The following is a 15,293-nucleotide window of genomic DNA, read 5'->3' on the forward strand; positions in this document are numbered from 1 at the left end:
CATTTTTTCAAATATATTAAGAACCGTTATTTCGATTTATGTAGGGGTGGGGGTAGTTTTCACCCTTTCCGTACTTTTTTCTTGATTTTTGTCAAAGTCAAATGTTAAAGCACCTAGCACAACATAGACACCCAAAATCTCATTCAAATCGGAATAACGGTTCTTAAAATATCTGAAAAAATGTGTTTATTTTTTTAAAGTTTGATGCCCTCTATCGGACAAACGAAGCTCTTTTGTATAGAGGTAAATTATATACAATAAACTTATTTTGTAAAAAAATGTCTATACCTATGTGGCGGATTCATCTTTCCAAAAAAAATCCTTTATGGGTATTTCGCCACTGCACTGCAAGAAAATCTACAAAATAAAATAATTATTTTTTGTAAACACTTCTGCGTTAAACCTAAACGGACGCTGCTTGTCAGAAGTTATGTTTACAGTAATACAAATTTGCCTAACAAAGCAAAATAAAAATGCTTAACGTTTCGGAAAGTTATCTCTTTCCGTCGTCGGAAGCAAAAAAATACAAAGGATAAAGAAAAAAACTATTTAAAATATTTAAGTATGTGCGCCATGTGGATATGAACTTTGAGTAAACATTTGAAATACATAACCGTTTAAGCGCAGACACCATATACATATAAACTTTATTATCTATGGCAGACACCCATGGCCTCATCTTGATTGCACCAACTTTTGTTTATTTTTTTTATGTAGACCGTCCACTCCAACAACAACACCCACCAATACGCCATCTTCAAAACCTTGTCGATACGGCGATCACTGTTCGAGACCTGGCTGTCGATTTAGGCACAGTTTTGATAATACTCCTCCCCCCGTACCTGTAAACAATCCCTACTGCAGCAACAATTGGTTACCACATAAAATTAAGATGTCTTTAGTTAATGACAAACTGGAAGTTAAGAAGATTTCTACAACTGAAAATGTAAGTTTGTTCACCTATGAGTAATCGCAAAACAATTTCCGATGCACGTGATCAATTTTGAACGACAAGCGATGGCGACAGCGCTGCCAGATTGTTATGGATTTATGAGATGAATCTTAATTCAAAATGGACAAGCAATATATTTATTATATCAGTTTTTAAATATTTTACGGTTTATTTTTAATTTAATAACTAATAGTTTAGTAATTAATTGATTTACTTTTTTAACTTATTTTACTTATTACATATTGGCAAAAACTAGTCCATTGTGAACATCGTGCCCATAAGGTCAATGTAAACACTATTTGACGCTATTCGCAACGGTCGCGACCCCAAGCGTTTGCAAATTTGGGAGCGGTTAGGCTTTTTCCGGAATTATATTTCGTATCCTCGTCCAAATAGATATACACCCGTAGTATCATTATCCTACTTTATCGAGCACATTTTATTCCCAATTACGTAAAGAATACATTTTTTGTTAGCCATAGGCCTTAGTCATCCGTACCCGACCGTCAGCCTCCTCATAACATTATTGTGCTTTGTCGAGTAAACAGTATAGTTAGAAATGAAAATGCCGAAATATAATAAAAGGAAACGTACCTTAAGTGCTAGTGGTGACAAAAGTGAAAGGCTGGAAAGGGAAAGAAGACATCTCTTTAGAAAATTGGATTTTTTGGATCGAAAACGGCGTATAAGAGTGTACAGTAGTACTAGTGATGAGGAGAACGAAAGTGAGTTCTAAATACTTTCGTAGTTACTGGCTATAAATGTTAAAGCCAAACATAAAAAGAGACATAACTGTTAAGTCTCAAATTACATGTAATAGCTATAACTATTAAAGCTATTTTTTGTCAACAAGGGGCGTAAGTAGTAAGTAATTATATATATTTTTTATTATCTTAGGTGGTTCCTCACCACCTCCACAAGAGGTAGAAGTAGATTTACTTTAGTCAATTTACTGGCTTGGGTTAACCCACCCTGTGGATATAATTATTATATACACGTGGGTCACATTTAACATAATCTGTATTTTCCTGCTGGAATTGGAAAATGGTGAGACAAGTATTATGATTCTGTCTAATATTTACTAGCTTGGGTTAATCCACCTTGTGGATGTAAACATATGCTCATATAAACATTGTAACCCAGCATAGTTCTTGACTTATGCACGCTAGTATGTCTCTGAAATGAATATGTCTCTGATGTATGAACTATTAAAATGATCTATATCTCGGATCCTTTATTTTGTGGCTGTATTTGAAAAATCTGCTTTGCAGTTTTGATTAAATAAAAGCTTGTGTTCAAACAGGTAACTATATATTATTATGTTATACCCGGCCACAAAACGCCGAACAGAGTGCTTTTCTACAGCGCAGCGGCAGGGTGACGCAACATTGTTGTTTGTTTACCTTTTTCTAGTGTGTTTTTTGCTCACTTTTGATAAATCTTTTATGGTTCGTTTTGAATTGGAAATAATGAACTTTATTTTTTTTAGACAGGTCAAAACGAATCTGAATCTGTTTAATAAAAAACCACAAGGCTATTTGTTTACAAAAATGAGTACGTGACTAAATGCAAAGTAAATACCGCTATCGGTTCTTAAACTAAACATCTTGCTACACAAATGTACCTTAGGCCCTTGTTTATATATTCTTATACTAAGAGTCGGCATTTGTGGTCTTGGGTGCCGGTTTTCATGTGTACGAAGAGTACGGTCAACACGCTTAGTAAAATAAGATGTACTGAATAAAGACAGAAGGCGAGTATTTTCCCAAGCGCATGAAATCTAGCGTCAGATTAAGTAGTTATGTCATGTAATAAATACTTCGTATTTTTGCTCGCTCCGACTTACTAGATTGCCATAACGACTCCTATACATATAAACGCCGATCCAAAGGTTCGCTTGCCAGCAGGGTATACAAGGCTTAGGCTGAGATAAAATATTTTATTAAAAAATATTTTAAACGCTCTCCAAAAATGTTTTTTTTTTTTGCCTTTTATTAAAGGTACAGATTCAGATAGTGAGTTTATATTAGGATTTGTCTTAGAATTACATGTTTGGCAATTGTCTTTTGGTTGCCATATAGCATAAATTGGCTAAAAAATTATACATACATTATTATGACTTACAATAAACTTATATTTATTTAATTTCAATCGTCCTCGGAATCAAATCTAGAACAATCATTTAATTCAAATTCGAGAGAGAGAAAGATGTATGTAGGCCCCATGGGCCTCCCCTCCCCTCTGTATCCACAATTGGTTGAACTTAAAATACGTGACACTCTTGAAATTAGGTGGATGCTTATCTTTCTTATAGATGAGTCACAGAAACGAAAGACAGTCTAAAATATTTTTCCCATCCCCAGCAGTTGCAGTATATTATAAGCACCGAGGTTAAATCCGGAGGTCCAAATCATGTTTTCTTGATAGACCTACAGCACGTTTTTAGGAAAAACAATGTCACCACTAGGACCAAACAATTACAAGGTTAGTGGAACTTTCCAAATAAAATAACCCAGGTTGCAGTTACCCTTAAAATCTGATAGATTTAGGGAAACCGTTATGTTAGGAGCATCCTACTGTAACCATCCAAGGTTTTTTATTAAATTCACACTTTAATCGTAAAATTAAGAGCATGGCGATTGGTCAAATAAGCGATGATATGCTTTTTAGTAAAGTTTTAGTGAAAAATGCAAAGAAGCCAAGAATCTTGAGAATACCAGGAAAAAAAATACTAGCAGGCTCATCTCAGAAATCAAAACACTTAAAAATGAGTGCTTTGAGATCCAGGTGAAGGTCTACAGACAGAATAATGAAAAGATAAGAAGGGACAAATTCCTAGAAGAGTCATTTTAAAAAGAACCAGGAGGGAGCAAGAATTCCAAAGAAGGCGGATGTATTCGAGGTCAATAATTCACGTTAGAACTCAAAATAATCATGCTGGTATAATTGATTATTTATAGCCAATGGTTGAACATAACACATAACCAACTTGTTTTTAGTTATTAAAAATGTTATAATAAATAAGGTTGCGATTACAATACCTTTGAAGTCTGAAACTAGTAGACCTAAAATTTTTGACTACCTAAACCATATAGTCGTCCGGAAACTCTTATACTTTTAAAATATAAATTAAAAAAAAATGAATGAATTTTAAGCTTTTTCTTGGAATTTGCACTATGCATATCTTTTTCAACCCCGGTAATTAACACCGGTAATTTACTGTTTAAAGGAAAACATTTTTTGCGAATAAACTATCTTGTTCTTTCATTAGATAAACATTTAGCGGAATGTACTGGAAATAAATATAAATTAAAAGATAACATAAAATAAAAAAAGGTATCTTCACGCCTGCTCAAGAAATTTCATATTTAGATTTTATCTTAAATACAAAATTAATGGAAATGTATCCTACAGACACAAAGAAATGTAAGATTAAAAAGTTAGTGCTGAAATTTTCAAAAAAATATAGATAGTATGTATCCATACTAACTATAATATGGTTTGTTCGCAACTTATAGGCACTTTAATTTCTTTTTGTCCCGCAGATAAATACAGCTCGCTTTATAGATACTAAGAGACTTGAATGAGCTAAATACAAAGCCCTTAAGGAAAATAATAAAAATTATAACGCGTTCTTTGTGTTCAAGTTTACGACTGATTGCTCAGAAACATAGAATGTGCAGGTCAAAATGTCATGCTTCGTAAATATACTCTTACTTACTAGGTTATCGATGCATCAAAATCGGGTTTGGGTACCTATTGTAATTATTTAAACGCTAGAGGTTTTTGAGACCAAGAATATCATATACTAATAGAATGGGAGGTGTAGAATAATTGCACCTTAATTTTATCACTACTAAAATCTGGAAATGGTGGATTGTCCTTGACTTCTCCTTGAATTTATAAAAAGATGGTATCCACTCGAAAATATTCATTAGAATTGCTCACAAAAAAAAACCTTGCTACTCTCCTAATTCCTGCAATTGGACAGAGACTTCAGACACTGTCAAAAATTTCTCTAAAAAATATAAAGTAGAAGACTCTTCTATTACAGATTTTACAGATATCTTAAAAACTTCGAATTACAATAGAGAGCAACCCGTTTTAAAATTAAACAAATTTAGCGACAGCCCTGAACTTTGTGTTGCCAGCACTTTAGAAGCTTTCCTAAAAAGGACTGAATCATTAAGAGGGGAAGGAATTATATTTTTCTTACTGATAAAAAACACCACAAGGTGGCAAGTTTTCAGTCTATAAGTCGCTGGATAAAAGAGGTGTTAAACGAAAGTGGAATCAACACAAAATTGTTTAGTACTCATAATACTAGTTTGGTTAGGTTAGGTTAGGACGCGACCTCTTCAGCGGCCTACAGAAAGGGATTTAATATTGATCAAATAAAGAATACTGGTATAAAAAATATATTATATTTATCAAATAATATATTGATCAAATAAAGAATACCATACTCAAAATCAAAAGTATTTCAAACATTTTATAATCGTCCACTGAATAAAGAAAAAATTAACTTTATAGAAACAGGCAGGAAGTAAGTGCATTATAAACTGCTCTAGTAAGGTGCTCTTTATTCTCTTAATGTTAATAACTATATTTTATATTTTTCTAATTACTTATACTAATTTAGAGTCATAATTATGTGATGCATATTATATTACATTAATTTTTTGTTGCTATTTGGTTATATATTATAATAATAAGTATGTAGAAGTAGATTATATATATTTTTGTTTTGTGCGTTTGACATCTTATATTTAAATATACGTTAATAGTAATGCTATACGATTATGTATTTTTTACATTACTTGTTGTAAAAAATAGCAAAATATGCCACAAAAGAATTTCTTTTCTTTCAACATCTACGGGTGTATATCTATTTGGACGAGGATACGAAATATAATTATAAGAACAAACGACTTACCTGTAGGAAGTTCGTTCTGGATTATATGAGTATCCTCGTCCAAATAGATAGGTCCCGACCCCACTGATACTAGCCCTCCCAAGAAATTCTTTTTTGATTTAAAAGCAAAATAATGTTATGAGGAGGCTGACGGTCGGGTACGGATGACTAAGGTCTATGGCTAACAAAAAATGCATTCTTTACGTAATTGGGAATAAAATGTGCTCGATAAAGTAGGATAATGATACTACGGGTGTATATCTATTTGGACGAGGATACTCATATAATCCAGAACGAACTTCCTACAGGTAAGTCGTTTGTTCTTATAATTATATCGCCAAATATTATTTACTAGTTGAAGCCTGGCGCATCCGCCACGACATCAGGAAAAAAATACCCTTTTTTTTAAATAAACGAAAAACAAAAAATCCGACGACGACAGTTTTTAGAAGAGCGAATTAGCTATCTTTTAGTAAAAAAAGCAACTTTCTAGAGCAAATTGTTACTTCAGTAGAGACGACACAGATAAACATTAACATTTTATATATGTAGATTTAAATTTATTATTATTTTCTTTTAATTTTATAAATAAAATACAGTGTGTTGCATACAAGAAACTTTATTTTATATAAGGACATGTATGAAATACCTATAAAACATTGGAAACCGACGTTATGCCACGACCCACGATGGTTTTTGCAGTTCACAGCACAGCTTTTTAAGTTTTTAATGCCACTTTTTCACAATTATCCGGGTTTGAATAAATAAAACTTAAATTAAACTCACAAGATAGCAATAATTACTTTGAAAATGGACGCTTTAAACACTTTTCGGAATTTTTTCAATCAGACCGGTTAAGATTTTGAAAGATTTTGTAATTAAAAAAAATATTCTGACTTTGACAAGAGATATAGACAAGAGAAAATTATTTCTGATTTTGTTTGCGGTTGTTCTTAGCAACGATGAAATGATGTGAACCCTCCATGTCTCTCTGTCAATGGCCTATCAGAACCTGCCCATGGCTTCGTCCGTCAATCTCACCAGCTTTAGATACCATTCAGTTCAATATCCTGTTAGTAGACCTACAGCTTTGTCTGTCTTTCTGTCTTTGTTTAATAGGTCTGCCGTGAATTTTGGTGAATGTTCTATTATGAACTTTTTCGCCTGTCTCTGCCCTGGTGAATTTCTCTGTCATTCTAGAGATTTTTTGACCACCCAGACCCGTTCAGTGGCCATTCTCGTGACTTCTTTTTAACGCTGCAGAAGGGTTCTGGGCATTGATGAGCCTTGCTTGACCATTTCATCTGCCTTTTACGTTAACCGATACTGTGCCCTGGTACCCAGGCTAACCAACCATTGCTACGCTCGCCCAAAGTATTTAGACGAACCTAACCACACACAATATCACACTAGTCTAGAATCGAGCTCCGTGGAACCGAGCGCCTTTAGCGCTGCTTAGCTGTCTGTGAAAATAGCCATCGAACGATGTGTTCTTTGCATCTCAATAGTAACATAATGTAATGATTTTTAATTAGGATTACCTAAACTGAGCTTGAAAATAATTTGATACATTTACTAACAGAAAGAAAATATAAAAGATAATGCTACAGAGAGTGAATCAAGATCAAGTCCAGTTCATGAAACAAAAGAATATGAACTAAGTGCTGTTGTTTGCTACATTAACGATCAACATTCTCCAGACAAAAAGAATCTGGTCGCTCTGATTAAAGTGGCAAATGCGTTTTACAGAAATAAGGAGTTAACCGAACAGAAATGGTATTTGTTCAACGATTTTAGGTAAACTAAATAATAATTCTTCATATATTTAATGTAAATTAGTTGTGTATTTCAGTATATGTCCTGTCCCAGCACAAGAAGCCGTGTGGTTTAGTTTAGATTGGAAAGTTCCTTGTGTTTTATATTATTCTTCTTTGGAATTATCAGGTTCTAAGACAGACATATATCATCCTTTATCAAGGGTAAGTAGTCTCCTTGTTTATATATTCTTAAAGTTACTCAACCGGTAGGACAAAATGTGCTGCCAGATGTGGACAAATTGTGAAACTTTAAATGAATGAAACATGTGGTTAGGGACGGAATCAAAGACATCATTATTTTCGTTATTTTTCACAGAGTAATGTAATAATATAGCCCCGGATTTTTGCGAAGTTTAATATGGATCAGCTGATTAAGAAATGTAAACGAAACTTTTGTTTTAATGTTGATTGTGGATTATTTTTGCCCCTGTTATTTTAAGAATTCTAAACCATATTAACAAAGAAATGATTTCGATATATTGGTACATTATTTAAAATTTATGATAATGCTAATTATTGTTAATTAATATTTAATAAAAGTTACATACCTACTTTAATTTGATTTGATGCAAGGTCTATAAAAGAACCTTTTCATTCTTAGATTATTTTATTCTAAATTGAGTATTTTACGAAAATATTTTTTTTGAAAACATAATAGTTATTTACAGTACAAGTGCGCTTTATGAACATGATTACAACAACGAGTGTGAACGATTAGAAAAATACCCAAATACATACCTTCACCTACTACTCAACTACAAAATAAACGAATGTAATCTTTTATAAAAACTACTTCTTGTATTCTGCACTGAACAAATTGTCCAACTTACTAATTAATCAAACAAAAAGAAAAAATAACCAAATTCTCTTCACCTACTACTTCACTCCAAAACAAACTCTTATAAAAACACTACTGAACTACTTCTGGTATTCTACACTAAACAAATAATACAAACTTAATAAATTAATCTAATTTTACACTACAACTAAGAAGGTATAAAAAGGTATTTACAATGGTCGAACTGAATAATTACCAGACATCTAATAGACAAAAAGTATCTGGTCAATTGGTCGACCAATTGACACAGTACGAAAATTATCGATTTTTATTTTCTCTGTTTTTATTGGTCGCTTCAAAATTCAGAGTAACAAAAATATTTTTCTGTAGTAAAAGACTTTGAAATACGCCCCGCCATCTGGTGCTTTACATCCATAATCGTCTTAGTTTGATCTACTTTAAAAATACATCTACAAGGGTATTGGTAAATATATGTGTGATTATAAGATTTATTGTTATTCATTTATAGGAAGTTTTTACTGAAGACAATTGTATAGCTCGATCTGGAGGCACCAAAGGAATAACTTTTACCCCGTTGCACGAAAACGAGGTACTCAAATCGGGAGACCTCGTTGCAATGGATGCAGAATTTGTTACCCTAAATCAAGAAGAAGCCGAACTTAGAAGCGATGGCAAAATGTCGACGATTAAACCGTCTCAAATGTCTGTCGCGAGGATTACTTGCATAAGAGGGTATGTTTTTTTTATTTAAACTAGGATACAATTGAGTTTGGTATTATTAGACAGAATTTTAAAATATATAATTTTGTTTAGACAAGGACAAGGCGAAGGCACACCGTTCATCGATGACTATATATCAACTCAAGAGCAAGTGGTAGACTACTTAACCAAATTTTCGGGAATTAAACCTGGAGATTTGGACGCCAATTTTAGCTCAAAACACTTAACTACACTGAAATCTACGTACATTAAACTAAGATATTTACAAGACAGTGGAGTCGTATTTGTCGGTCATGGTTTAAAAAACGATTTTAGGTAAGTAAAAAGAAATATCTCAACTTCTTCAAGCAAACACTATAAATATGTTTTATTTAGGGTAATAAATTTGGTAGTTCCGCCTCATCAAGTCGCTGACACCGTACAACTGTTTCATTTAAAACATCACAGGATGGTCTCCTTAAGATTTTTGGCATGGCACTTTCTGGGTGAGTAGTTTATTTAAAATTTTGTTTCTATTAGCATACAGGTCATTGGTTTTTAACTCATATACTTAGAAACTACTACTACTACTACTGCCCTAACTCGCTGACGAGTATTTGACACGCATTAAAAGATGGTTACGCAGGGCGTTTTCTGTCATGAGCTTTTCTGTGACTGAAAAGCCCGATACATGATGTTATCTCTCTTCCGCACTCCGGATATTCAAAAATCTCATTACTTTGTTGCCTCTTTACTCTTTGGTTGTCGTTATTAACTGAATTTACAATTCTCCTCCATTGCGTTCTATTGTGCGCTGCTTCCTCCCACTGATGCTGCATATTTATCCCCTTTAAGTTTTCATGAACAGCATCCTTGTATCTTTTGAGTTGTCCACCCGTTTCCTCTTACCCTCTACAAGTTCACCGTAAAGAAGAGATTTCGGTAGGCGGTTTTCTTGCATCCTGCATACGTGGCCAGCCCATCTTAAGCGAGATTTAGTAATCATGACTTCAGCGCTCTCGCAGCTTGCTTTTTTAAGGACTGATACGTTTGAGACATGGTGGTACCATTTGATTCTTAAAGTTGTCTAAGGTGTCTCTGTTGCAACTTGTTTAATGCGCTCGTGTGCCGGCGGTACGGCACCCAGGTTTCGCTTCCATATAACATGGTGGGGATTATTACTGCTCGATACACTGCAAGTTTCGTTTTTGTGCTCAAGTCATGATTGTAAAAAACCCTGTCTTTTAATTTCCAGAATGCTCTTGAGCATACTTAGAAAAATTAAAACACTACATAGTTATTTTGAATCTTTTTGGGAGTTTTCGCCACTAAAAGAAAATCTACAAAATAAAAACGTAATTTTTTATAAACACCACTGGGCGCGATTTTCTAGCGACGTCCAATTTTTTCATCGAAGCACAATTTTTTCGAAGACAGCTTTAGTCCACGACAGAAAGCGTTTTTGCGTTTTGCGTTTTTTGCGTGTCAAGCGCTTTTTGCGATTTTACCGTTTGAAACTTTTATTCCGATTTGTGTCCATTAAAACACACAAAAGAAGCGGCAGATCTGCAGTTTCTATCAATATGTCAATAATTAATAACGTGGCAAGCACGTGGATCCCCGGCCCGTTCAACAGTCAATCCTGTGAGAAAGAGATAGGCGAGATCGGCGCGGTTAGCGTTGAAGAGACGAAGATAAAGATATGCTGGGATTGAATTGTGGACGGGCCGGGGCATTATATTCGGCGACAAACACAATCTACTGCTAGTGCCAGTGGTGTGTGTAAAAATAACAATTAATATTTGCCATTTTTACGAATTTCAGTTTATTTGTGTATAGTTTTCTTATGTTCTAGTTTTGTGTTTACTTGTTATAATTATAATATAATAAAATAAATAATTATATAATAGAATAGTAAATATCACTAGTTGCTAACGCAATTTTAGGATATGATTTATGAAACTTTTGGAAGTGAAACTTCTTTACGCGCGCTGGAAGTAAAAATTCAAGGCCGTGACATACGAGCTAGCGAGACGGCCCTGACACATGAGCTAGTTGTAACGAACCGTGTTAACGGTTTAGAAATACGTAGAGACGCGTCTATAAAACGTGCTATTTGTGAGCAGTCCACGTGTTTATCAAAATTTTTTATTTTACGCGAATAAAACTGTTATACGTAAAAAACTATTTTTTACGCGTATATAACTTATTGTTTCTGGTAAAAAACCTTTTTTACGCAACAAAAAAATATTTTTTACGTGTAAAAAACTATTTGTTACACGTAAAAACTAATTTTTACGCATCAAAAACATATTGTATCTGGTAAAAAACCATTTTTACGCAACAAAAACATTTTTTACGTGTAAAAAACTATTTGTTATACGTAAAAAAAATATTTTTTACGCGTCAAAAACTATTTGTTCCTGTTAAAAAACCTTTTTTACGCAAAAAAAAAATATTTTTTACTTGTAAAAAACTATTTGTTATTCATAAAACACTACTCGCTAAAGGAAAAAAAAATATTCTTTATGCATAAAAAAATTATTTTTTACACGTATAAAACTATTTGTTACCTGTAAAAAAATATTTGTTACGCTTAATGAACTATTTGTTACGCGTAAAAAACACTTTTCACGTAATTTTTACCCGTAAAAAACACTTTTCACGTAATTTTTACCCGTAAAATATTCCTTTAATTTATTAATTTTTCAAACATTTCCTTCAAATTTCTGAATTTAACAGAATCTTCCTAAACAGTAGATGTTCTCTATAAAAGTATGTTTATTTATTTTATTTATTTATTTACGGGAAACCCCATTACATTACAAAATTTACAAAACAATATTAAAAAAAAGAAAAAAAAATGTCTTTTCTTTTTCTTTCACATCGTATAAAGATACTTAAAAACATTAAAAAATAATACAAAAAAAAACAATAAACACTTATTAGAGAAGAACGGTACAGTAAAAAGAAGAATTAACCCACCCATCAATCACCACTTCCATTTCTAATCTTCCTCCTAAATGCCCAGTAAGAGTCATTAAAAATGTCAACATCATGAAATTTGTTCAGAGAATTAAGTACCCTTGGAATTGGAGAGTGCTTTCCATAATTAGTGCCACGCAAAGGAATAAAGAACAAATCATTAATTCTCAATGGCCTAAATGGAACTTTGAAATAAATTTGTCTAAGTATCTCAGGACAGTCATATACGCCAGTAACAATCTTATAAAAAAAAGAAATTAGATTAATCTCCTTTTGTCCAGAGTCTCTAAATTTAATTGGTCTAAGTTGATAATGTAACTATATTCTTGATTGTGTCTGAAAGCACAATACCGTAAAACTTCTTTTGAACCCTTTCTATTGTTTTCTTAGATACATCGTATTGAGGATTTCATATAACAAATGCATATTCTAAAATTGATCTTACCAATGAGCAATATACTATCTGCAAAGCCCATACCGACAAGTCTTTACAGTTTCTCAATACAAAACCCAGTGTTTTTAAAGCTTTATTAGCAATTATATTAATGTGTTCATTAAAAGAAAGAGAACAATCAAAGCTTATACCCAAGTCATTGACCAAATCCACCCGTGTCAAACGAACATGATTCAAATCATAATCAAAGAGAATCCCTGGTGATCTTTTTTTGGAAAAACTTATAACTGAACATTTACTAGCGTTTAGGGAAAGGCTGTTCACCTTACACCAGTCAACTTTTCTATCTAAATCTCTCTGTAAAAGTTTGCAATCATTAACATTAGAAACAGTTCTATACATTTTCATATCGTCGGCAAACAACAAGCAGGAGGAATTACCAACACTCGACACAACACAGGAGGACAACATGATTAACTCTGTCAAACGCCTTAGAGAAATCCGTATAGACTGCGTCCACCTGGTTTCCATTCTCCAAGGCGTGTAACAGAACCGTCTGATATGAGACCAAGTTTGTAACAGTCGACTTACCATGGGAAAATCCATGCTGGCAGTCTGTTAATATGCCCTTACATTGCCATAGCAAATCCTCGTAAACTAGCTTATCTAGAAGTTTTGGAATTGCCGACTGATTACATATGCCTCTATAGTTTTTAATATCAGACTTATTGCCACTTAAAAGTCGGGATCAAAAAACTAGACTTCCAGGGCCTAGGAAAAGTCTTAAAGGCATATTAAATATTATGTGTAATGGGTTAGATATACTATATACAATTCTTCAGAAACACATTCGGTATGCCGTCAGGGCCTGGATTAACTTTAGCTGGAAGGCCCGAAACTACAGAAAATATTGCACTCTTGGATATCTGTTTACATTAATAGTTTTCATAAAGTCGGGCATGCAAGAGGGTACAACTAAATTACTCTCGTAGTACACAGATGAGAAGGGATCCGCAAATAAATTTGAAATATTCTTACCATTATCAGCCTTAATGTCATTGAAAAACATTGTACTAGGCAAATCAAGCATATGATTTTCTGTTATTATTCACAAAGCTCCAAAATTTTTTGGGGTCCTGTGCTATATTAGACTCCGTTTCTCTGATGTACCTAGAGTAGCAATCCCGCTTCAACGCCCTGCACCTTTCTCTCAAGCAGACAAATTCCAGATAAGCATCCCTGCTCCCCGTTCGCCGATACAGCCTATGTTTAACCTTCTTCTCTCTAATACATTTTTTCAGATCATGGCTAAACCATCTCGGAAAATTTGAATTCACTGAGCATTTAAGAGGAACAAACAAAGATATTGCTTTAAATAGAATTTCATAAAAGTGAAACTGCCCCATCAACATCCCTCTGATCAAGAAACACGTTCCAGTTAATAGGCGCCAAAAAATTATTAAGACCAGCATAATCAGCGTGCGAAAAATCGTAATAGAATTCTTTATATTGTAAGACACTTGAGTTTAGTTTCAAAGGAATTTCAAAATAATACGCCTGATGATGCTGGCTAGTGGGCAATAGGTAATCAATTGCCTCCATCACAATTAAACTTGGCATATGACTAAATACCAAATCCAAGTATACATTTCGAAGGTTTGGAACAAAATTAATTTGAAATATATTCATAAAAGTAAAACTTTCACAAACCAGTTGAGCTTTGGAACCGTTAGGGCACTGCACTGACACTCCACGATCGTCGTTTGACCTAATCGTCGTTTAGATAATAAGTACCCTAAAATGAAACAAAAATGCATACTATTTATTTTATTGTTATTGTATTATTAAATATTACGTCCGCCTGTGACGGGTTCTCATCTTAAAAATCACTAAAGACGCTACAGAAAACAAATTGAGTTGTTTTCATTTGCGTTTTTTGCGAGACAGACAGAACGCTAGACGCTCTTGGTCGGGCCACTCCTATATAATCCTGTTATTTTGTTTTAGTCGCAAAAGACGCTTCACGATAAAAACTCTTTCTGTGTGGCCGTGGGCTTAGATTTTCAATTTATTTTTTATTCCTTTTCAATTGTAGGCATAAAAATTCAATCAGAAACTCACGACTCCATCGAAGACGCGAGGGCAGCTCTCCAACTCTACAAGAAATACAAAGAATTACAGGAGAACAACAAGGTCGGCGACGCGCTAGCCGAACTGTACGAAATCGGCGAGCAGCTTAAATGGAAGGTTCCGGAAAATTAGTGGATCAAAGAGTAAAGTACAAACGACAAAATATACGTATTGAAATATATGTAAACCTGTTTATTTTTATAAATTATTTCTTGATTTTTAACTTATGTTTTATACAATTCAGTCAGTATCGTTCGCCAAAAATGTGTTATGTACTATTGTCATACGTCTCTGTTTAATGTCTGTGATTTTTTATAGTATTTATGATATTTAAAAAATTAAATGTTTATATCTCTGTTTGGTAATATTTTTTTTATCTGGTAGGTTTCATTCTGAACCTCGCAATTAGTAGAATAAATTAGTGGTTTCAGTTAAGATTTATTCAAAACATCACAATTAGTGGAATAAATTAGTGGTTTCAATTACACTTTATACTTTTTAGTTTACGGTAATTCACAATGTCACGATCAAACACAATTAAAATTAATAGAATATTCTAGCAACAGCTTGCGGTAGTCAGTTGTATCTATAGAGAAAGCCTA

At 33.3% G+C, this 15,293-nt stretch overlaps 1 protein-coding gene across 1 annotated transcript in view; it reads left to right on the top strand.

Moving 5' to 3' along the window:
* LOC115885806 (PAN2-PAN3 deadenylation complex catalytic subunit PAN2) overlaps nt 1–15,062 on the top strand; it is a 53,241-nt gene extending 38,179 nt beyond the window's left edge. Inside the window, exons 15-21 of the mRNA XM_030904828.1 lie at nt 718–946; nt 7,450–7,664; nt 7,720–7,846; nt 8,992–9,215; nt 9,297–9,518; nt 9,579–9,688; nt 14,657–15,062. Coding sequence (XP_030760688.1) covers nt 718–946; nt 7,450–7,664; nt 7,720–7,846; nt 8,992–9,215; nt 9,297–9,518; nt 9,579–9,688; nt 14,657–14,823 — 1,294 coding nt within the window. The 3' untranslated portion in view covers nt 14,824–15,062. The remainder of the gene's footprint in view (nt 1–717; nt 947–7,449; nt 7,665–7,719; nt 7,847–8,991; nt 9,216–9,296; nt 9,519–9,578; nt 9,689–14,656) is intronic.
* The last annotated feature ends 231 nt before the right edge of the window (nt 15,063–15,293 follow it).

The sequence above is a fragment of the Sitophilus oryzae genome, unplaced genomic scaffold (genome assembly GCF_002938485.1).
Source record: "Sitophilus oryzae breed Bouriz unplaced genomic scaffold, Soryzae_2.0 scaffold_41_pilon_pilon, whole genome shotgun sequence".
Taxonomy (NCBI): domain Eukaryota; kingdom Metazoa; phylum Arthropoda; class Insecta; order Coleoptera; family Curculionidae; genus Sitophilus; species Sitophilus oryzae.